We start from the raw sequence: 25,559 nt of genomic DNA on the forward strand, positions 1-25,559 counted from the left end.
CTAGGGAGGTGGTCTGGGGGCCCTTCCAGTTCTCTATTAGTCCAAGGTTGACTCTCTATCTAATTCTACTATATCAAGGCTGCCATTTGTTGGCTGAAATCTTAAAAGCAAAGAGACATATTTGGGGTGGGGTGGGGGTGGTAGAAAATTCTGACTTTCTATAAGATGAATTCTATGGTTTGGGTTTCCTTTAAAAAATTATCATCTTCACAAAACTTTAGCTGGAAGGATAGATACCTCCTAAACTAAAAGCTGTACTTCAAAGCTACATATTATGTAATGGCCACCAAACCATGAAAACTCAACTACAAAAATTAAAAAAAACTTCTTTGTATCATTAAATGAAGTGACTACTATTAGTTCCAGAAGACAGAAGATGAACTATCTAGTAAAAAGGGGAATAAATAACCTTCACTCCCTGTAGCATTTGTTATTCCCTATTAATGCTACATATGTTAGAAGACATGGTTGCCACACTGGCTCTAAATGCTTTTTCATGTTATTTATGAAGCTCAAGGGGAAATGAGTGGGAAGGATGGGGGAGGGTATATTAGAAATAACTGGTATAAAAACCAAATGCTATCAATTAAACTTTTTCTTTAAAAACCATCCTTGTAGTAAAATGATTACCAAATCATCAACTTCAAAAATCTTGACCTCATCTCTCACTTCCAAACATACCCATGATTTCCCTTCCTCAAAGCCCCAATTCCTCCAGATAACCTCACCTCAAGACTTGGAAGGATGTGTAATCTCCTTTCTATCAGTCTACATGGAAAGCCATCCAAGTCCTCTGATTCTGTAGAATCCTATGATTCTTCCTTCCATAAATCCTTTATGGAAGAACCAGCCAACAAATCCAGATGAAATTTCTTCGGCTCTTTCAACACATAACATACCAATAAAGTACTGTGGTGGGATCACTATGGACCTGAGCCAGGGGGCAAAGACTCCTGGTGGCCTCTACCTACCTGTACTAACATTACTTCTGGATCACCTAAGGATATAAAAGAGCCTTGAGATCAAGGTCTACCTAGAGGCCCAGGAAGTCACCACAACCTGTGCCAACGGGGTCTTTTCTATCCATCTAAATACTACTTCCTGGTTAAAAATTCTTTCTATGTAAAAGTAAGATGTAAATAAGTGAATCTTTTTTGTTGTTGGATGAATATCCAGGATTAAACCACAATTACTTAAGGGTCATACAGAATGAGGTTCAGCCTATTCTAAGTACTCAGTCTGCACAGTTCTAGCTCTTGCTACACGATGGGCCTCTTTCCTTGTGTAGTCATACATTTCCTTTATGATGACTTTCTGGTTCCATAAAATCTACCTCACACTTGGCCAAAAAGACAGACTTGTGTGACCTCCCTCAAACAAACTCATTTCAAATGAACAACAAATAAGCCCAGTTATTAGAAGCTTATCATGAACAGCAATAACAAAACAGTTGAAATTGGATCCTGCAAAATAATGACCAAGTTTGGCCCCAAAAAAGAAATATCAGAAAATACTTCAACCTCTCCATCCTTTTGCAGAAGTGAAGGTCTGTGGGTATAAAAAAACTGCATATCATATCAAACTTTTTTGCTCTGTTGTTAGTTTTCATGGAACTTTTTTCTTCCTGTTTTTTAAAAACATTCTTTATTATAAGAGTGGATCTCTGGAAGGAAAGAGATACAGTAGAGAATATAGGTGCTATAAAAATAAAAGCATTAAGAAATTTGTTTTTAAAACAGCTTAGTATGTGCCAAGCATGCTGTGCTAAGCACAGGGATATAAAAACAAAACCACGGCCCCATATTCCAATAAGGAGAGATAACCCAGAGAAGTGGTAGTCAGGGAAGGGTAGAGTCTGGGAGGTCACAGGATGGAGAGTAAAACAGCGGAGCAATCTGCTGCTTATAAACTTGATCCTCGTTCTCAAAACATGAGGTAGAAAGCGGAAGTTGTAACTGTGGCAGCATCTTCTATCTTCACCTGCACACTTGACTGTCATCCATTTTTCCAGGTTTAATTTCTCTCTTCTCTCAACTAATCTTTCTACCTATACAATACACTTGATCCCACTTTTTGGTGTGTCAAATCTACAAGTGGTTTCTTTGCCTCCAGAATCCTGTCCCTACTGTGAGCTTCCTCTTCCCAGGCTCAAATATGCTTTGATCTCTTCTGTTTCAGAAACACAAACACAAAAATGATTGGATCCCTTAAGCTCCCTCCATCCTTTTGTGGCCGAACTCTTTGATTATGTGATCTTGAACTGTGATTCTACCTCCCATCCATCTATTACCCCTGTAATATGGCCAACTCTTGAGTTCTGTGATGCTACTTTTCTGGTACTTTGGTCTCTGTTTCTTTGCAGTGCTTCTCTTTTTCCTCTCACTCTCTAACTGGTGGTATCATGCAAGGCTATGACTATAGTCCTCTACCCTTTTCTCTATAAATTCATCTCAAGAAGTGTTGTGGTGCAGTGGTGCTAATAACTTCAAAATGACAGGGCAAGGTGCAGGTCAGCCTTGAAAGAATTCGACCACTCAAGCCTTCTTTCAGTCAGGGACCAGATTTATTACGTCACCAACAGAAGTGGGTGAGATTTTTAAGAATTTGCGCAACTTAACAGGGGCAAGATGGGCACTTTTATACAGAAAGACTGTGGGAAGATCTGAATGTGATTAAAGAGTGGAAAGTAGCCTGGGGTGGGGCCAGGTGCAGATAACAAGGGCCACAATGAAAGGGCAGCTGAAAGGATTATTGACTAGATCTGGGTTCAGGGGCTTTGGGGTCCAGGTCCGAAAGACACAGTCTTTTCCTTTTATGGGTCAAGGATGAATCCCGTCCCCATCAGAAGAACTACATATACAATCCCTTTATTTCACATAATAGCTACATGCAAAACTCTTAAAATTCTCTATATCCAACTGTCTTATTAAGGCACAGTTCTATATTTCTAACTTCCTACAGGCTGTTTCTACTTTAATCTTCTTCAAATGAAATAAGCTCAAATATAAAACCATTCCTGCTCCTACTTCCACCAATAAAAGTTAATCCCACCTGCTAAACCCGTTTCTATTTCTACCAATGTTGCTACCATTCTTCTAGTCCCCAAAACTAAAAATCCTGGAGTTATCTCCCCTCTCCATTGCCAAATTCCCAAAACTCCATTAGTCACTAAGCAGTTCATTCCTTTTCCTAAAGGCACTAAATGAATAGATGAAAAAGCATAGAAATACTCACAAGGTGCCAAGTACCAGGCTAAGGACTGGGGATATAAATACAGTAGACAGACAGTTCCAGTCTAAAAGAGCTTATTTTCTAATAGGAAGAGACAATACAATAGGAAAGCAATCATCAGAGGAGGGATAATGAATCTATGGGGAAGCCAAGAGACACACCCTATCCTGAAGCAATGGCAATGTTGGGAGGTAGAGGGCCCAAAAATGGTGAGGCAGAAGATGAAAACATATGTTTGCAGGGAGTGAACCTAGGCAAGCAGATGGTGCATTTGGTTTGAAGTCAGGAAGACCCCAGACACTAGCATTGTGACCCTGGGTAAGTCATTTAATCTTTATCAGCTCTGTTTCTCCATCTGAAAAATGGGGCATTTGGATTGAATGACTTCTCTACAGTCCCATTCTAGCTCCAAGTCCATGATCCTATGGTCCATTTTGAAGGTGAAGCAGCAGTAGTCTTGTATCTGCCTTTTGGAATCCTCCATAATCTGATCTTACCCTTGCCCTTGCAATTAATTTTATTTCTCGTACTTCCCCATACCAATCCTCTCTCCTCCCTGTTCCCAGGAAATAGTAATATTTGTAAAATGCTTAACACAGTGTCTGTCACATAACAGGCACTTAATAAATATTGGTCCCTTTCTCCTTCCCTCAGCCTTCCTAATTCTTTGCTCTTACTCATGCTGCTTCCCCTGCCTGAAAGAACCTGTCTTCCCCTCAATTTAAAGTTTATTCATCTTTAAAGACTCACTTCAAATCCTATTTTCTTCGACACTTTCTCCAGTCTCCAGTCATTAAACAGTCATTCAATCAATGATCATTTACTGCCCTATTTCCTTGCTCTAAATACACCCAAGTCAACAAGTATTTATTTAACAGGATAGTGCCAAGTGCTGGAGATACAAAGGCAAAAACAGTTCTTGCCCTCAAGAAGTCACAATGTAATGGGGAAAGACAACTCACAAATTACACACACCCAAGACAGGCAATCTCATAGGGAAGTCATAAGCATTGTGGTTTTGTCCTTCAATCTCAAAGAGGACCAAGACATCAGGAAGATGATGCCATGACTTGCAAGTGAACTGGATTTAAGAGCAAAAGTCACTAGCCTCACTCTCTCCTTCATAGGGATAGGAAAGGTTTCTTGCAGAATGTCAGACTTTATCTGAGACTTGAATGAAGCTAGGGAAGCCAAGAAGAGGGACCAGTAGGAAGGTATTTCCGGAAGACAGCAAAAAGGCAGAGAATAGGGAGATGGAATATTTTGTTCAGGGAACAACAAGGAGACCAGTCCCACTGGAATGCTTGAAGAGTATATGTTGGGAATGGGGGAGAAAATCAAATGTAAGAAGACCAGAAAGGTAGAAGAGGTTAGGTTGTGAAGGGCTTTAAAAGTCAAGCAGGATTTTATATTTATTCTTGGAGGTAACAGAATGCCTCTGAAGCTTACTAAATCGGGGAGTGACAAGGTCAGACATGCCACTTCAGGAAGATCATTTTGATAACAGAATGGTGGATGGACTGGAGTTGGGTGAGATTTAAGGCACAAAGACCAACTAGCAAACTACTGCAATTGCCCAAGCATGAGGTAGGTGATGGGGGCCTGCACCAGGGAGGCAGCAATGTCACAGGAGAGAAATGGACATATACAAAAGTAAGTAAAAGAGAAAAGACTTAGCAACAGATTGCATATAGGAAATGAGTACTTGAGGGTGACATCTAGGCTACAAGCCTGGGTCACTGAAGGGATGGTGGCAATACTCTACAATAATGGTATCAAACTCAAATAAAAACAGGGTACCTATTGACTCAAAAGCCACAAATTTACATTATGTTTTACTGTATTTTTATTTATTTTGTTAAACATTCCTCAATTACCTTTGAATTTGGTTCAGACCACATTGGGGAATCAACACTGACAGCTCTGCTCAAAAATCCCTAGACTGTAATAGGAGAATCAGGAAAAGGGAAGAGAGCTTGGGGGGATGCGGGGGGTGGTAAGAGAGGGATGGTCCCCGAATAAAATGATTTGCTTTGGACATGGTGAGTTTAAGATGCTGCAAGATATCTGTTTTGATAAACAGGAAGGTGGAAATGCAACACTAAAGGCCAGAGGTCAGAGTTAGATAAGTAGATCTAAGAATCATCTGCATAGAGATAATAACTGGAATCTGATGGGATCACTAAGCCAAAAAGTATAGCAGGAGAAAAAGGGCCAGGAGATGCACGAGGGTCAACCCTGGTTAGACGGCATGACTTGGATGAAGAGCTAGCAAAGGAGATGAAAAATGATCAGACAAATAAGAAGATAATGAGGAGAGAGAAGTGTCAGAGAAACCTAGAGAAAAGAGTGTAATAAGAACTAGAGAAGAGGCTGATCAGCAGTATGAAAGGCTAAAGAGTGTCAAAAAGAATGAGGATTGAAATGTATCTGGCAATTAAAAGACCACTGGTAACTCTGAAGAGAGCGGTTTCAGTTGGAAGCCAGACTGCAGAAAAGAAGAAAAGGAAAAGAAAGGAGGCACCAAATATAGACTAATTTCTCCAGGAGCTGAGTCACAAAACAGAGGAGAGATACAAGATGCCTGCTACTGAGGATGGATGGATCAAGTGAGGGATGTTTTTGAGGATGGGGAAGATACATACATGTTTGGAGGCAAACAGGAGGAAACAGCCAGTGAACAGGAAGTGACTGATAATTAGTGAGAGAGTAGGGATGATTGTGGGGACAATCTACTGGAGAACATGGGATGGAATGGGATCACTTACATACCTATTATATTTAAAACAAGTTCTACAGTTGTTTAGCATTTAATTCTATCCTCTCTCTGATACTGCTACCACTTTAGTACAGGCTCTCATCACATCACACTTGGACTACTGCAATAGGCTGCCAGTTGGTCCAGCTGTCTCAAGTCTCTCCTCACTCCAATCCATCCTCCATTCAGCCACTATGTCACATACCCCCATGTCACAACACTCCCTGTCTCCCCTGACAATCAACTCCAGTGGTTTCCTATTGCCTCCAGAAACAATACAAAATGTTTTGTTAGGTATTCAAAACTCCTTCATAATCTAGCTCCCTCCTACCTTTCCAGGCTTCTTACACCTCACTCCCCACCACATTCTCTTCAATCCAGTGACGCTGGTCTCTTGGCTGTTCCACCAACAAGACCCTATATCTCTCAGTTCTGGGTGTTCTTTCTGGCTATTCTCCATGCCTGGAATACTCACCCTTATCTACTCCAACTACTGACTTCTCTGGCTTCCTTTAAGTCCCAAATAAAATTCCACCTTCTACAGGAAGTCTTTCCTAACTCCTCTTAATTTCAGTGCCTTTCCTCTATTACATATTTTCTATCTATCCTGTGTATAGCTTGCTTCATATATATCTGTCTGCAAAATGTCTCCTCTACTAAATTGTAAGTTCCTTGAGGGCAGGGGCTGTCATTTGCTTCTTTTTGTATCCCTAGGGCTTAGCACAGTGCTTGGCACATGGGAGGTGGTTAATAAATTTTAATTTGTTGATTGACACATTTATCTTCATGTTATCTTTAACTCTCCAATTAGACAGTCTGTTTCTCGTGGGAAGGGATTCGGGCTCACATGCTATGGAACATCTTGGAAGGAATCACATAATGCTGGTAATCTTCCTACTTAAGGAAGACTCCTTAAACAAAAGAAGTTACAGAGACAGCTAGCTAGCTATCAGCTACAGAGATATATAGCCTATATAGATATATGTATATATAGATATATAGAGCTATAAGTCAAGTGTTACTAGGTTCAAGTAAATTCAACAAATGCAATAAATATTTCTTAAATGACTACTACATGAATGTACTCAGCCAGATGTTTAATATAGGAAGAAGAAACAAAACGTAGCCCTTGACTGAAAAGAGTTACATTCTACTTGCTCAAGAGAAAAATATATTAATTACAATGAACAGTAGGAATAATTCAAGGAGAAAAATCTTACTTACAGATGACAAGTATCACAAAAAGTTTTACTGATGAACTAAAGTCTAAGGCCAGAAGAAGGAAATTGAGATGTGGGGAGAAATCCCCCTAGGAAAGGGAAATTCTGTGTGTAAAAGCAAAAAAAGGTTGGAAAGGTCAGTTAAATGGGGAAGAGCAAGTAATCTGGTTTGTCTGGAATCTGAAGAATCAAACCAAACAAGTTAGCACTCACAGAATGCCGAAGGCAGAAGAGAATCTTGTTTATTCATTCAAAGCTATTTATGAGCTATTCTAACCCCTGCCCCCAGTGCTCCCTGTAGCACTGTAGGGGAATCTGCCAGAAACATAAGCCGATACATAGCTCATTACTGAGGTTTTGCACTCATATGTGGGTTCATCTCAAGAGTCTCTCTTAACACTCCCTGGCTTATACCCTTAACCCAAAAGTCTTCTCTGCAGGAATGTCTGAGTTCTACTTCATCCATCTCCAGGATTTCTCCTAGATGCAGCAGACTTTATCTTACTTCAAGTGAGCTCATATGCTAGGAAATGAGGTGACCAAGAAGCATCTAAAACATGCTTCTTTTTAGACTACGATCTATCATTTTATCAGTATGGAGAATGGCAGGTGAGGAACCCTTTTATTTTTTCAAAACCAAAGTCTATCAGAACTTGTTCTGCCCTTAGTCTTGGAGAGCTGGCTTGAAAACTGTGAGAGTAAATGATCTGCCCATGATCACACAACCAGTGTGTCACAGGCAACATATGCCCCAAGGTTTTCCAAATTCCAAGACAAGTTCTTTCTCTGATATGCGATCCTGCCTCTCATTTTGAACATAAATATATTACAAAAATAGACAAGGTTATCATATGTGGTCCTCAAACCTGAATCCGGCAGGAAGAAACAAACTCACAGCATCACAGGAAAGTCCTCAAAGCAAGAACACACTGCAGTTGTTAGTGCCCAGGCAAACAGAGCTCCTCAGCTGCTGGCTGCCATCCATCTCTCTTATTGCCACTGTTTATCACCACCTCTGCTAGTGATGCCCAAGCTTGAGCTCTGTATGCTCCTTGGAAAGCTGGGCAGCTCTTGTCTTATCTGCCATTGTGATTCTTCTGCTCCCTGTCTTTTCCCCAAACCTCTTTCCCCTAATCATTACCAGTGATCTATGAACTCTCCCATGCACCTTCAGACAAACAGTCTTCTGGGAAACATGTTTTTATTTTCTTGATATCAGGGACTACAAAACCCAAAGGCAAGGGAAAGAAGAGAAAAAGTTCCTACACATCTCTGCGTTGTTGATGGCTTCTTGTTTTTGTTTATAAAGGCTGGGTTTCTCTATCTCTCCCTGGCTAAAAGCACAATAGCCACTCACAGGCCAAGTGCCATTATGGATCAGCATAACAGTTTTCACCAGCTCTGGTCTGTCCTTCCTTACGCAGCCTGGTGGCCCTTCTCTCTTCAGAGATTACCCTGTTGGCACCAGACTTAGCATGGGCAACTATCAGTTTCACTCCTGCTGTAACTTGGAACTCAAGAAATCAACCAGTCTTAGCCTTCAGCAGCAGCAGCAGAGATTATACAGGCTTATGCCAACAGGCTTAGCTCCTCTCGAATTTTATTGATCCCTTTATTTTTACATCAGAGTAATTTCCTGAAATGTCCTCTATTTACCAACAAACACCACCACCCTATTCACCTTCCCTAGTAAGAAAACAGTTAATTAAAATCAGCAGGTACAAAGATGTGCAGATATGCAACATTGTGTACCTGTGATCAATCACCTCTACTGAAAAGAAGTAAGTGTGTTTTATCACCTATTCTCTAGGACTAATAGTGGTTAATACCACTAATCATGCCTGTTGTTTTCATTGTTTTCATTGGTCCATAAAAAATACCGTATATATTGTTTTCCTGATTCCTACTTGGTGTCAGAGCTTTTTTTCCTGCATTTTCCCTGAATGTCTCTAAATTCCTTACATATTTTATTTCTTAAGCTATTCTTTTACTAATAGAATACTTGTAGTATTTTATTGTATTTACATTCAACAATTAGTTCAAACATTCACCAATGGATACTTACTTTGTTTCAAGTTTTTTCCTGGCACAAAAAATGTTATTAGGAAAATTTTGGCATATATTGGATCTTTCTTACTGTCTCTGACTTCCTGAGGAATATATATCCAGTAAAAGAATCACAGGGTCAAAGGATGTGTGCTACATCCCCTACTTCACATTTAGATAATTTGTATTTCCCGCAAATGATACTGGGTGCTTAGAGTCTAGAGAAAGGATTCTTAACCTTTTTTGAGTCATAGATGCCTTTGACAATCTTGTCAAGCCTATGCATGTCTTCTCAGAATAATGTTTTTAAATGCTTAAAATGAAATACATAAGGTTACAAAGGAAACCAATTACACTGAAATATAAATATCAAAAAATATATATTTTTTAAACCTCACAGGGCCTTGGTTAAGAACTCAGTCTAAAGGAAAATGTTTGATATCTACAAATTACTCAAAGCATAATTAATATGAATTATTCAAAATGCATCCGTCATATCACTTCTCACCCTGGAACATCCCTCTTCCATGCTGGCCCCCTTCTCCTACTGGTGAGTTCCTTTAGAGGCTTTGATTTTGAGGGACAAGGCCAGCCATGCTGCAATCCCTCCTTCTAGGCTGTGCTTCCCACTCTCCAAACTCTGTCACTATGACCCAGCTGCCTTCTTGCCCTTGAACTTCCCTTGGCCTCTTGGACCTTCTCATCCTGGAGTTTACCCCCAGTCACACAGCCCCCTTCTTCCACTTTAAGTTCCTTTGCAGCTCCCCATTTTGTGGGATTAGCCCAGACTGGCTTTACTTCATTCTCCTCACTGCGCTGACTCTCTGCATTTCATCACTATCCCCCACAACACCATGAGGCTGTGAGCAAGCCAGGGATATTAATTATCAAAGCATGCAAAGGCAGTTCCCTTTCCCCTACAAATCAAAGTTTGCCTTCAGATGGAGGTATGCTGAAGAGGAAACAAGCTGTCTGAAGAAGATGCTGAATCATGCAAACAGAGTCAACATCCCCCACACACATCATTCTCTGTGTTCCTCCTGGCGCTACCCTTGTTCTCTAAGTTGTTGCTCATGATCAAGTTCCTAGGAAAGAAAGACAACCCACTAATACAAAAGGAGTACTGGTTCTTATACCAGTCACATCTCCAACTTTGGCTTCTTAGTAAGTAAATGTAAGTCTTACTTGGTTACAAAGAATATATAGAGACTGTATATGTACTTGACTCTAGCCAGGCAAGTTTAAGAATATGCAGTTAGTGATTCAAAACAGCTGCTGGAGTCAGATTACTGTGCCTCCTTGTCCGCTGATAGGTAGCATATAGATTCAGAACTGCCCTCAGAACACAGAGTAAGATGGAATGCAACATGACTTTGCATTCAACTCTGGGGCATATCTGTCTAAGTGAACCTCTTCTAGATAGAACCTTAAGTAAATGAAAAGGACTTCAGTCGGGAATAGGGAGATGTCAGAGTTGGAAAGAGACATCAGAAGAGACAATCATGTGAACCAACCCTACTGTTTTACAGATGAGGAAAACGAGACCTAGAGATCATAGGTCACTCACCCAGAGTCAACTATTTCAGTGACTTAAAGATGGAATCTAAATGGAGGGGTGAAATGAAAAACTCTTGCAGCACAACACTTCATAATCTCTTTACTGAACCGAGGTCATCTTTATCAACTTGCTACGTCTACGAAAATATTTTTTCACAAGTTTAACTTAAAATCCATGAAAGCAACACTACCTCAAATGCTGCCAGAACTGGGCTGGACACACAGACTGAAACAATATCCAAACACCTACACACAAGATGACAGGAAATATTTGGATTTTTCTCCAAAAGTCTATCAACAGTGTCTTTGTTTGATTCTTTTAAATGTACTTAGAGAAGAAATGAGTCAGGATTTTTTCTAATTCTGTGCTCTCATTTGTATTATGTGACATCAGGAAGAAAAATAACACATGCTTCTGAGAAATAAAAAAAAGCTAAGTAATTTATGCCCCAATACAAAAAGGCTCTAAAAGCAACTGAATGCAATTGTAAACTGAAATTTTCTTCATATTACCTTTGAAAGGGGTAGAACAATGTTGTAACACAAAAGGAGAGACACAAGAATAACACTTGTTAGAGGGTTCTCGTTGTGGTGAGAGAGATGCACCATACATCATTAGAGACACTGAAGGTAGGACATAACCTAATAACAGGATCATAGATTTAAGGATAAAGGGACCTCTAGAAGTGAACTACCACCCATCTCATTTTTAAAATGAGGAAACAGAAGTTTAAGGAGGTTAAGGGACTTACCCAAAGACACAAAGGAAGTTGATCAGTGAACAAGCCTTTATTAAGTACCTACTATGTACCATGTTCTATACTATGTGTTAAGGATAACAAAAAAAGAGACAAAACAACAATTCCTGCTTCCAAGAAGCTCACAGGGGTAGACAAACTGAAAACAACTATGTACAAACTAGACGTATATAAGATAAATTGGAGCTAATTACAGAAGGAAAGCCCATGGAGAAATGATGGGATTAAGGAGTTAAAGATGACACCGAGGTTGTGAGTCACATGACTGGGAGGATTACCTTCAATAATAATAAGAAGTAGGGAAGAGGGGAAGACTTGGAGGAAAAGATAATGAGTGCAGTTCTGGAAATGTTGAGTTTAAGATGTCAATGGGGAATCCAGTTCAAGACATCTAAAAGGCAACTGGAAACCAAAGAATGGAGGACAGTAGAGAGGTGAGAATTGGACAAGCAGACTTGCCAGTTGTCTGCATAGAGATGATAATTGAATCCAAAGGAGTTGATGAGATCCAGTAAGTGGAAGAGCCAGGATTCAAAGTCAGGTCTTCTGATGCCAAATTCATCACTGTTTTTACTGATTTTTAACTATTCTATAGTCAACATCAAATGATATTGTATTTAACCTCTTAAAATAAAACATCTTCCATCAAAGAAACTGTGGTAAACTATGACTAAGTCTTATAATTTGTTATTGTTTTCGAACACAAGGCTCTTGCTATTTAAGTTTATCATTTCTTCTATAAATAATCTTAGTTAAGATTCATAACATGCCACCTCTACTGAACAAAATAATCACCATCTGTAGTATCCACAATCTTTTAAAACTCATAAGTCAGAAAACATTAAGGTCATTCAACCCTAAAATGGTGATCACTGTGTATAATGCTTGATCCTTAGCTCTGCAGATTCAGGAACTTGGTTTTACCAGTTCATGCAGAGGATTCTGCTACAGATCCAACTTGCTACTTAACAGTTTATGGCTTCTTATTTCCACCATTAGCTAAACATTAGATTTTATGATACCCTCCCATCTGTCGGTTTACCACCCAAATTCCTTCCTTCCCTCCCTACCCTTTTTTTTTACAGGTAAAAGAAAATATAATCTACATATGAAAATTCCTTATAACTCCTTACCCTTGCTTTGTACCTTTTCTATATTATTGCTAACAAATCACCACCATGGCAAAAAACATGTACTTCATATAACCAAAAAAGCTTTTAAAATTAGTCTACTGACTATTTTAATCCATAAATGATAAGTTGATGACTTAAATTTTAATCAAGATTGAACACTTGATTTCTTTCTAAAGCATCCTGAGAGATAAAATCATTTAAATGATTTTCATAGCATTCTCTGAGCACTCAAGCTTGGAAAAAGTTAATAAGAACCTTTTTTGAATATGTAATTATCACCACTGATCTCAAAAACCATTGCTCCCAGAATGTAAAGACAAAGAAGGGAACTAAACGCAAAATTGTGGTGCGTTTTATATACTACCTAATTTAGGATCTAGGATCGCAAGATTTAGAGCAGGAAGTGGCATTAAAGATCATAGAGTTTAGGAATTTTTAATCTTTGTATTATGGACTCCGCCTTTGGGCAGTCTGTTGAAGTCTATGGACTGATTCTCAGAATGATGCTTTTTAATGCATAAAATAAAATACATGGGATTACAAAGAAAACCAATTATATTGAAATACGGTCATCAAAATATTTAAAATACAAGAATACAAATCCCAAGAACAAAACTCAGGATCTTGACCAAATGCTTTCATTTTTAAGATAAAAAAATTGAAACATAAGAAATTTAAGTGATCTAGATAACAACTTCTCAAGGAAGCTATTTGTTCTGCAGTCATTTCAGCCATGTCTGACTCTTCATGACTCCTATTGGGGTTTTCTTGGCCAAAATACTGGAGTGGTTTGGTACTTCCTTCTCCAGCTTGTTTTACAGATGAGGAAACTGAGGCAAACAGGGTTAGGTGACTTGGCCAGGATCACACAGCTAATAAGTGTTAGAGGCCAGATTTGAATTCAGGAAGATGAGACAGTCTGTGTTATGACTCTTTTTTACTGCAATAAATAAACTGAAAAGTAAATTATTTTACCTTTAAATAGTAAACCAGGAGTTCATTGAGGGCAGGATCAGCATTCAGATTGACAAGAAAACATTTATTATCCCCAACTTTGATTCCTGAAGACTGAAGAGAGATTCCAAGACTCTCTAGTTGTTTCTGTCGTTCCTGTAAGGATATTTAAGAACTATTAATGCTACAAAATTTAGGAGATACGCTGAACTGATAACTGATGTGATTTACATGTACATTTATATTTTTTAAGCACATTATAAACACTAACCCAAGTACTACACTGGACTCTCCGGCTGTTGCCATGTAATAAGTAGCACCTGTTACCATTACTCTGACTTATTGTGTTAATGAACAAGTGTCCTCATATGTGCATTTGCTAATATATAGAATTACATTTGCATATGGAAGACAATCTGTATACTGCAGTATATGTGTTATGTTCATGCATTTTTCCAGATGAGATTATTTTTATGCATATAAAAATGCAAGAGAAGGAATATATATGAATGGTCTGAGTCGCAACTCCATTCCTGGAATAGTAATCCCTTCAGTACTCGTCTCATAGAGTTGTTGAGACAAATAAAATAGTACATGTTAAGTCAGTTGCCACTGTCATTATCAAAAGTAGTCATGTGGAACAAGGCTAGGGCTAGATCTTAGTGAGTGGCTAAGTGTAAATGGTGTGCTTCTATCATCAGTGCTGCTCTCCACAACACGTCAATAGGCCTCCAACTGCCAGCCTGCACCTCTGGGTGTGTTTGAGCACAAGCTGCCATTAAAACAATTATTGCCGACATCTCTGACAGGGCAGTGTTATTCAATTATTTTTCTTAGTCATGTCCGACTATTTGTGATCCCATTTGGGGTTTTCTAAATACAAACTACAGTGGTTTGCCATTTCCTTCTCTAGCTCATTTTACAGATGAGGAAACTGAGGCAAACAGGGTTAAGTGACTTGCTCAGGGTCACATAGCTGGTAAGTGTCTGAGGCTGGATTTGAACTCAGGAAGATGAGTTTTCCTGATTCCAAGCCCATTGCTCTTTCTACTGTGTCACCTAGCTGCCCCAATGGGGCAGTACACACCTGCCAAAAATTCTAATAAGTGAATGAGAAAAGAAATTATCTCAAAAATTATTCATGATAAATTGATATTAGAGAATAAAGCTCAGGATGTTTACTTATAAAGTCCTCCTGAAAGTCATTCTAAATTCAATACATTCCAGACTGTGGAAAATCTATCAGTATGGTTGGTTTACAATTTCCATGAGTTGATACATGGATTTGGTCAATCCTAAAGGACCTGGAGTTACTTTGTTTTGGTCTTTGCATATCTAGCACAGTGCCTTGGCTAAGAGAAGGCACTTAATAAACCCTTCCCCTCCTTTCTGAGAATCTTGCTTCATCAATGAAAAAACTAGACCTTTCACTGAGTGCCCTCTTCCCTCTTCACTCCTTTCATCACCTTCTCTTTCTTCACCCTTGTCTCACCTGAGGAGGTGGCCCTTCCCCTTGCCAAGGAGAACTCCTTTATGTGTACCCTTGATCCCATTAGCACACTGTTCTCTTTGGTTTCTCCACTCTTTCTCATGGCTAAATTCCTTGAGAAAGACTTTTTCAGTGAATTTCTCCACTTCTCTCATTCTCTTCCACAGTCGGACTTCCAAATTCTTCATTCAATCACAATGCTCACTCCAAAGTTAACAAAAAGTCTTAACTATAAAATCGAATCAGCTTTCCTCTATCATCCTTCTTGACCTCTCTGCAGGCTTTAAGAGCTTTATTACAACTGAGGCCCTTCCTCCCTGTCTGCTTTATCTTCCTTCAAGACTTAGCTCATACCCTACTTTCTGCAGGAGGCCTTGTCAGATTCCTCTCATTGCCAGGGCTCTCCCTCTGAGACTGCCTGCAATTTGCCCTGTTTATAACTTGTATGTGCATAGTTGTTCACGTGCTTTTGTTTCTCTCAATTAGAATGCGAGCTCCGTGAGGGTAGTGACTGTCTTTCACCTTTCTTTGTGTCTCCAGTACTTAGTATAGTACCTGGCACAAGGTCAGAATGGATAAATGCTTGGTGACAATTTACTAATTAGACTGTGTGCCTTCAGCAACTCGATATGGCTTTCCTACTACATAGAGATTACTAAACTTTGGCATCTAAATAGATATTGACAGTTAGATAGCCACTGAAATGTGGGAAGATTTAACACTACAGTGGAATCAACCAAACCTGAACTACTAAGAAGAAGGCTTTATAGAATCCTAATCTGGCGTTTTCATTAGTGTGAAAGAGAAAGCCTAATAACTTATTCACTCTCTAGTTTGAAACAGTACATTCCTCATCCCTCTCTAGGCATGGATAAGAGCGAAAGACCCTAATTGATTCACCTTAGCCAGATTAGGCTAATGATCCATGAGAGAAGGAAGAAGTCTCTTTTTCTTTGTCTTTTAAACTGCAGGTGGGGCAGCTAGAAAGCGCAGTGGATAGGGCCCTGGCTCTGGAGTCAGGAGGACCTGTGTTCAAATTTGACCTCTGCCACTTATTAGCTGTGTGAACCTAGTCAAGTCACTTAACCTCAATTGCCTCCCCCCCCAAAAAAGCTTGCAGGATTAATTGGCATACTAGTCATATTAATAACATTCTTTGATTCTAAACATGAATTACTGTAGCAAATGCGTTGTGTCGTGTTAATTTTCTCTTGATACTCATTTGAAAACCAAAAATACATAAGAAAGAACAAGACATTTACATGCTCTGTGGCTCTCCTTAAGACAAATAAACTTATAAAATACATCCAGCTTGCCTTTTCAGGAAAATTCTAGCACTAGTCAGAGCAACTCAAAAGAAATATCTAGTCATCATTGAGAAAAATAACACAAAAAAACAGGAAAAAATATAACTGCTTAAGAAAGTTTCCTTAGTTTTCACAGAATGCTAAATATGCATTAATACCAACAGTCGACATCGATTCAGTGCCTTATAATTTTGAAAATATAAACACTAAGCATCAGACAGTTGTATTTTAAAAACTCAAAAGTAAATCTCAAATGATAAAAGTATCTCTCAAAGTATTTCCATCAAGTTAAAAAAAAAAACATGAGAAGTATCCTTTCCATATAGTCCTTTATCATGTTCCCCCCATACAGTGACCACTGACATTAAACAAAGATTTAAAAAGAACCTACCTGGTTAACATTCTCAATAGCATGTACAAAATCAAGGATATGTCTACAAAAATTGTGTCATTTGCTAAACATGTAAGAAAAAGTACATGAACAAAAATAGCCCCTCATTTCCTTCAGGGTCCAGTACAAACTGGTATATAACATCTGCTATCGTTTAGTTCTAATCTAACACTCCACCATAACGTCCCTCTGAGCCCTCTGCTCCTGCAAGGCTGGTTTAATCACTCTTTTCTACACATAACTTCATTCATGTCCTCCCCACTTCCCTCTACCAAGTCAAATCCTATTTATCTTTCAAGATTCAGGTCAGGTCCTACCTTCTCTATAAACTCTGCTTTTACAGCCATTAATCACTCTATCCTTTGAAATCCTACAGCACTTACTATCTATTTCACATATAACTGATGATAACTTCATATTTTCTTAGTTCAGTGAAACTGTAAAGTCATCAAGAACAGAGACATGGCTTGTTGCATATTCTATCTCAGAGGTATCACACTTGTGGCCCAAATCAGATTAAAACATAATTGGAAATGTTTAACAAAAATAAATAAAAATACAAAGCAATATAGACAATGTTAATTTGAGGTTTTCTAAGTCAATATGCCAACAGATCATTTGAGTTTGACACTTGGCTTGGCCCAGTACATAATGGGGATTCAATTAATGTACTCCAAAAAACACCCAAAACTGATTAAATTTCAAGATTGGTGTACTATTCACCAAATAGCTTCCTGTTTTAATCATCCTTTGTTCTCATTAATATACACCTACATAAAATTAAAAGTCCTAGAACAGATTATTGTGTTTTATACAATTAAAATATTTCACATTATCAGTAAATGTGATAAAATCTTAGTAATCATACAATACTTTTTGCTGAAAAGGAATTTATCCCTCCAGAAAATGTTATCATTTGCTGGTTTCTATTCAATATTAATTTAAAATCATTTGGTGGGAGATGGAAAAACACTATAACTCATCCACTATTATTCCCTACTTGTTTTAAAGAAAACCAGATTTACACTGTCCTTAGACACTTTACTATGCTCCTATGACAGTATACTGCATGAAGACAAGGTGGTAGAAGGGGAAAAAAAGAAGGACCTGAGAGGACTATCCTCAGGAATACTGCAGTGCTTCGACACAAATTTGCTCAATAAATTTAGTCAAATCAATATTCAACAACATTCATGTACTCATTCCACAAATATTTATGGGGGGGGGCACTATGTGTAATATATTCCTCTGTGGGTGCTAAGAAAATAAGAGTAAGAGAGAACTAAAATTCAGTTCTTACTCAAGAAGTTTACAATCCAATGAGATATGTATAAGAATGATTATAAAATAGAATGTGATAAGTTCTATAAAACGCGACAAACTAATTGTTTCCTTGGGCATAGTGGAAAATGTATGCGTAGCCTGAGTAGATAAAATCGACATTTCAGTAAAGGGAAAGAAGTGGAGAGAACAGTGAAAAGCAGCCCTGTGTGGCTAGGAGCAGAGAGGATGCAGCATGTGTTCCTGATTAGGTGTGATGTGCCCCTATGAACCTACCTAGGGCAGGAGGAGAGAATGAAGACAAATCTCACCTACTTGACAATTTTTCTTAACACCTTGCTGTTCATTCTAGCACATTAATAATGACGCCACCAAAATCAGCTAATGCTATAAACGCATTTTTGAAAGGCTTATGCAAATTTGCAGAAATGATAGGAGTTGGCAGGCAATAAATGTGATAGCCTAAGCAGTACCATTAAACATTTTGTAGCTTGGGCAAGTCTTATTTAAGCTCCTTACAAACCCACCTAGGAAAATGATAAAAATGCTCACCAGTAGGGAGTATATTTCACTGAAATTTAAGGGATGAAAACCAGAAGCTATAAATTAATCAGTTTGAAAACTTGTAAGTTCCCCTCCAGTGCAATTACCCTGATGATACGCTGGAAAAATATGTCTCTTGCACTGTGAACAGTACTGCCATATTGCCTCAGGCTTCTTCGGGGAAAGCAGTTTTGTAAAGAAAAAAAAAAAGACTGCCACCAACCACAAACAGAGCCCGTGACTTAGAGTTTGAATGCTCATCACTGGCACAGAGTTGGTCACACATAAAATCAAAAGAAAAAGGAAGGACTGCAGTAAAATAAGAAACTTCATTTCAATCTAATCAGAAATATTCAGTAAGAGTTGTAGAGTATTTTGAAGGAGTTTTTGCAGAATATTTTAAAGGTAATAGATTCCATCTCCCCTTAAATGAAGAAATACTAACCTGGGCAATCTCCTCTGTTTTTCTTAACTTCTCTTCCCAGGTGACAGTCATTTCTTGAATCAATTTCTCTGATTCTTCTAGCCGATCCTTTAGCTCTGGTGATTTCATGGCCTACAAAGAGAAAATATTTTAATCTTAAAATGTGAGATGCCTTGAAAAAAATGAGATGCTAAACCTAATGGGACAAAAGTAACAATCTGCCTCATCTCAGCTCAACAGTACAGCGAGGTCTTTGACCTAGGCAAAAACACACAATGGACTGTCACTGATACACAGAATCTCTATTGTACGGTCTGTGCCATGAATCCAAGACAAATTAGTAAGGCATATTAAGTTGGGCAACAGGGAAAATGTAGTCGATTTTGATACAATTAACCCCAACATTCAAAATAAAGCTCTGCTTCCATTTAAATGTGTTGCCTTGGAAAAATCATATAAACTCTCCGAGCCTCAATTGGCTCATTTTTAAGAGTGAGTTTGTGAAATGATGGGGTTGAAGCACTGTAGAGACAAAACAACTCTGAAAGAGTGAACGATGCGATGGCAAACCATGATTCCAGAGTACTAGCTGTGAATGATTTTACCCACCTCCTGACAGAGAGGTGATGGATTCAAGACCCAGATAAAGACATATTGTTTTTATGGAGATGGAAAATGAGGGATTTTGTTTTATTTAACTATATATACTTGTTACAAGGATTTTCCATTTTTTTTTAAATCAGGAAAAAATTAATACATCTTACTTTAAAAATGAAATAATTTTTTTAAATGATGGGGTTACACTAGGGCTCTAAGGACTTTTCCAAATCTATATTCTATGATCTATATGAGCAATAACTAATTAGATTTTATTTTTTTCTTACCATTTTGTAAATAAACAATTAATCACTTTTAAAGAGCCATTTGGCAAAATATGGAATAGTGGGTTACATTAATATAAGTAAACAAAAATTTTAGTGTGTTAATGATTTTATTCTGGAAGGTGTTCATTTAGAGTCACAATGATAACTTATTATATTACCATTAATAACAACAGGACTACTCTATGGTTCACAACAAACTTCACATCATTTTCTCATTTGATCCTGAAAACAACTCTAGGAGATTAGTATTACAATCTCCATGTTACAGGTTAGAAATTCAGAGATGGCTCAAAGCTTGCTTACACAATTAGTAGTGTGTGTGTGTGTGTGTGTGTGTGTGTGTGTGTGTGTGTGTGTGTGTGTGTGTGTGTGTCCATTACCAGCTCTACCCGCCTCTACCACAACCACCAATACCACCAAGCCTTCTAAGCTACAGGGCTCCCTGAGGAGGAGGCAGGGAATTCCCTCTGGGGAGATGGGGGACCCCTACCTGAGTACACTCCTCAGAACTAAATGTCTTTTCCTGGGCCTTGCTCAGAAGACAGAGAAAGAGAGATCCCAGCCCCCACACCCACTGGTGCTCTTACCCTGGGCCTACAGGGGTTCCCAGAACTCTGGGTTGGTAGGGACCAGGTCGAATCACATGTCATGGGACCAAGGTCTATGTGTGCAGTGAGGGGAAAAGAGGGTAGCAGATTGAGTCCCCAGTCTGATCAGGACGGGCCTCTACCTGGGACCTGGACCTTCAACCCCAAATCCACCTCATGTTACTCTCTTAAGTTTTCCAACCACATCGAGAGGACAGTATGAACTGAAAACTGGTGTCAATGCCAAAAAAACCCAAAAAACTTTTTAATTAAAAAAAAAAGAGAGAGAAAGAGGAAGCTGGGCTATGACTTCAAGTCTAGACTACTCTCTAACACACGTTGTCTCTCTCCATGCCAAATGGTACACTAAATGAAAGAATCAATAATTTGCTTACTGAACTTAGAGACCAATTATATAAGGCTAGTAAGACTGGCAAGCCTTAACCCAGTCTGAAGAAACACTTTAATACTTTAAAGAAGGTGTCATAAGAGGCAGTGTAATGAACAGACCTCCAAATCTGGAGTTACAAAGACCTGTTTACAATACTAACTAGCTCCCTGATCCTGGACAAGCCACTTCCCTGAGATTCACCTCCCTCATCTGTAAGATGAGTGAAGCAACAATACTCAATTTGTTGTGATTTCAAAGCTCAAACGAGATCATTTACATGAAGTGCTTTATAAAATTTAGATGGCTGTATGTCAGCTATGATTGTTATTGTCACTACAGATTATAAATGGTTTGTATCTCCTATATAGTGCCATAGTGAAAAAAAGGCACATGGTAACAGAAGACACTGAGATCACATCATTTAAGGACTAGATTGTTCTTTCTTCTACTCTCTACACCGATCAGATGAGAGGTGTCAAATATGTATCACCAGCAGCCCAAATCAGATTAAAAGGTAATGGGAAATATTTAACAAAACAACTAAAAATACAATAAAAAACAGATTATGTCAATATGATCTTCTAAGTCAATGTGTGACCCACAGAGATCCTTCTGCATGGCTCAGTGCTATTTAAGTTTGAAGGCACTAGGTTAAATTCTTAGTACAACATGACAGAAGACTGGAAACCTGCAGCATTCCAAACATAAATACTGTCTATGCTTTCCTGAGAGGATCTCATGGTCTATTGCAGTGCTCCTTGAGGTAAATGAGAGGTCGAGGTAGGCTATCTGAGGTACACTTTACTGACATTAAGTCAAGCAATCATTCCCTCAGGATATACAAAGTACCCATCAGGATTTGTGTGCCTGTTCAGTATTATGCAAAGGACTTTGGAGGATATAGAAGAATTATGAGACATGCTGCCTTTCTATAAAGACTTATAGTCCACTGGGGGAAGTTAAACACAGGAAAAAAATTAGTCCACAATAAAAGGGGATATACATAATTAAGTGCTAACTAGTTAGACAGTAAATTGAAGGAGAAACCTATGAGGAGTTGTTTTTTCATCCATCAGACAAAAGGCTCGTTGAGGGCAAGCAACCATCTTACTTGTATTTTAACAAATAGTAAGTGCTTAATAAATGTTTTCCATTAATTTATTCATTCATTAATCTATCAAACATTTTCAGTTAACCCTGCCATCCCCTTAAGCTGAGTTCTAAGGTGTTGCAGTAGATAAAACACTGGACTTGGAGTCATGAAAATCTGGGTTCAAGTCCCGCCTAAGACACTTTATTTTAACGTTTGTCTCTCTCTATTTTCCCATCTGTAAAATGGGATTGTAGATCTTCTCACAGCACCTACATCCCAGAGTGGTTTTGAGGATGAAATGAGAGACTGTTTGTAAAGTGCTAGGCAAACCTTAAAATGCTATATGCTGTTACTGCCATCATCATCATCATCATCATCATCATCATCATCATCATTCACAGCCAAGTTCTAAAAAGGGTTATCCACATTCATTGCTTCCATTTCCTTATACTCACTCCTTTCAAATCACTTACAATTTCATTTGCAGTGCCTAAGGACTGGCTTGAAACTGCTCTCCCCAAGGATATCAACCATATCTGCTAAATTCAGTGGCATTTTCCTCGGTCCTCATCATTCCTGACTTCTCTAAAGTTTTTACTCTGTAGTTGGGATGCTCTCTCTCCCTTTGGTTTTGGGGGCATTCCTCTCTTAGTTCTCCTCCTGCCTGGTGACATAGTCTCAGCATCCTATATTGAAACTCCCACCCACTAACTGTGCCCATCAGCAAAGGCTGGGTCCTCTTCTCTCTCTCTAGTCTAACCCTTGGTATCTCTTCTGTTCTCATAGATTCATTTATCATCTGTATACTGGTAACATTCAAATCTACACTGCTAGCTCTACTCTCTTTTCTGAAGTCCCATCCTCTATTGCTAACTGCATGACAGACAGCTCCACACCTAGGTATCTCAAAGACATTTCAAATGCAACATATTTAAGATAGACCTCATATTTCCTCCAAAATGCACTGTAACCTAAACTTCCTTGTTGAAATTGATGGCACCCATCTTCCTCTCAGTCACCTGGGGTAAAACCATAGGGTCAGACTCATTCGCAATAGCCAATCAAATGCCAACACTTGCCAATTGTCCCTCCAAATCTTTTCACGTAGCTGTTAGTCAACAAGCATTTATTAGAAGTTTATTAAGTGCCAGGCACAGAAAAGTAAAAACACCATTCCTGCCCTCGAGGAGCCCACTGAAAGAAGGTATGCAAAAAATCACACATGCAGGCTGTAGAGTAAATAATGGAATGTTAATTCAGAGGCAAGAGACTATCGGTGGGGTGAGCTCTAAAAGGCCTCTTGCAGACACATCTGAGGTATCTGAAGATGTTTGAGCTGAGTTTTGAAGAGGCAGGGTGAGAAAGGAGAACATTTTAGGCATGAGGACATCTTACCCATTCTCTCCACTCACAGAGATACTATACTAGTTCAAATTCTCACTAACTCTCACCTCGTCCATTGTTGTCCTTCATACTCAAAGAGGACCAAAAGGACATCACAATATTACAGTCAAGTTACAGTGTACCTCATTGTGGCTAATCAGACCAATATTATCTGGGAAGACTCTACCATAGATTGGGCACAAACAGTCCATTTGAACATTTGTAGTGGAGATCTCTTTAAATTTGAGCTTCTCAGGTCTCTTTCTCCTCTAATCTATCCTCCACACAACTACAAGGTGATATTCCTAAAATATACCCATTCATGCCACATCCTCCCTACTTAAAAAAAAAATCCATTTTACCTACCTTTGTACAAATGTTCTCTCATTACTGGAATATATCACCTCCTCAATCATGAAATCCTAGCCTTCATCAAAGCACAGTTCAAACACCACTACTGAACAAAGTCTTTTTTGACCCCCAGGCCTACCATACATAAGAGATTAGAACTTTCTTCCTCCCGAAATGATTTTGTATCCACTCTGTATCTGTATCTGTGTGTGCATCCTTCAAGGCTAGATTGATCTGTGTGAGCAAGGGGGCAGTTTTGTTTTGGTCCTGTATCCACAATGCCTAACCCACACTAGACATTTAATAAATGTTGGTTAAACTGAATTGCCCATTGCCTTCGTTCTAGTCCCAAAGATAATTTATTTCTCTTTGTTCTATTCTGGCCCCTACACCTGTGAATGTAGACTTCTAGAAAGCAAGGTCTGCTTCATTTCTGTCTTTTCTCTCCGGAGCACAGGGACTGGCACACAGTAAGGAATCAACAAATGCGTGGTGACTAACAACCTGCTGTGTTATGTATTAGAATTAATTTTCCTTCTTTTATTCAAAATTCACATCAACTCCCACTTCATACACAAAGTCTGACAAATAGAGAATTCCTAAACAGAAAAGGTCATTATTTGATGGACACCCCAAACCCTGGCTTTACTGGACTCTCATAGAAACAACAGGGATCATAAACCAGTTATTAAAATGAGCCCGTACCTCTGCTTTGGTTAGCTGTTCTCGGAGCTTTTCTACTTCTTCTCGGAGGTCCCGAATGATTCGTGCATTGGGGTCTTCATTCACTACCGCATGGTTCACAATGTTTTTGGCTCTATCAGCATACCTCAGAGTTGAAAGGGTCTCATCATAATTATCAGCTGCAGGGCTGACAGTGGCCACCATGGCTGTCTTGCTGTTACCACCAAGACTATCCTAAAGGAGAAAAAAATAATAAAATCATAGAATGCTCCAATTCAGTAGATTCAAAGAAAAACTATTTGAACTGCTTCATCCTACAGAGAAGAAAAATGAAATCTAGAGAAGTGAAATGATTTATCCAAGGCCACAGTCAGTTAAGGGCAGAGTCAGGCTAAAATTCAGGCTTCTTAACCCACAATCCAATGAGCATTCTACTACATCAGATGGAATTCTCCACTTAATTATACTTAAAGAAAGAAAAATTTAACTGGTTTGACTGGCATAATTAGTCATTAGAAAGGCCAATTTATCCATTACAAATAAACAAAACTATTATACATCAGCAAATATTCACTGGCAGGTGACTGCTATCTAGTTTTCCTATAAAATTGAGATTTGTGTTAGAGGTCTCTCAAGAAAGTACTAAATAACCAAAGCACCATTTCATTTATGATTGGGCTACCATACAAAATGATGTTGTCAAAGACTATCCTCCTCCCACAATTGTGAAAAGGATCCTTTCTTATCTTGTGGGTTCTATGGTACTAGATTGGTATAACAAGAAAGTACTGCTAGCTTTTGGTCACCAACAATCCTTATCTGAATCTCTGAAATTATACAACAAAACATACAAGAATATCAGCAAGATTCCAAAAGATGAAATCGAGACATTTCACTTCACTTTAAAATCTTAAAGTATAAAATACTTCATGCTCTATAGCACCTGTTTCCTACAAAAGTTAAATCCAGAAAAGGCTTGCTGTATGTGAGATAAAGAAAACCAGACTTGGAGTCAGGAAAACTGTGCCCTCAAAGCTTGCCTCTGGGTCTCTCTTGCTAGCTGTATGACCACAGGCAAGTCACTTGACCTCACA

General features: G+C 38.7%; 1 protein-coding gene across 1 annotated transcript in view; it reads right to left on the reverse strand.

Annotated features, from left to right (window-relative positions):
• KIF13B (kinesin family member 13B) overlaps positions 1-25,559 on the reverse strand; it is a 241,569-nt gene that overhangs the window by 99,463 nt on the left and 116,547 nt on the right. Inside the window, exons 11-13 of the mRNA XM_072634812.1 lie at positions 24,487-24,699; positions 19,114-19,224; positions 13,679-13,813 (exon numbers count right to left, since the gene is read on the reverse strand). Coding sequence (XP_072490913.1) covers positions 13,679-13,813; positions 19,114-19,224; positions 24,487-24,699 — 459 coding nt within the window. The remainder of the gene's footprint in view (positions 1-13,678; positions 13,814-19,113; positions 19,225-24,486; positions 24,700-25,559) is intronic.

Source organism: Notamacropus eugenii, chromosome 1 (assembly GCF_028372415.1).
Source record: "Notamacropus eugenii isolate mMacEug1 chromosome 1, mMacEug1.pri_v2, whole genome shotgun sequence".
NCBI classification, from domain to species: domain Eukaryota; kingdom Metazoa; phylum Chordata; class Mammalia; order Diprotodontia; family Macropodidae; genus Notamacropus; species Notamacropus eugenii.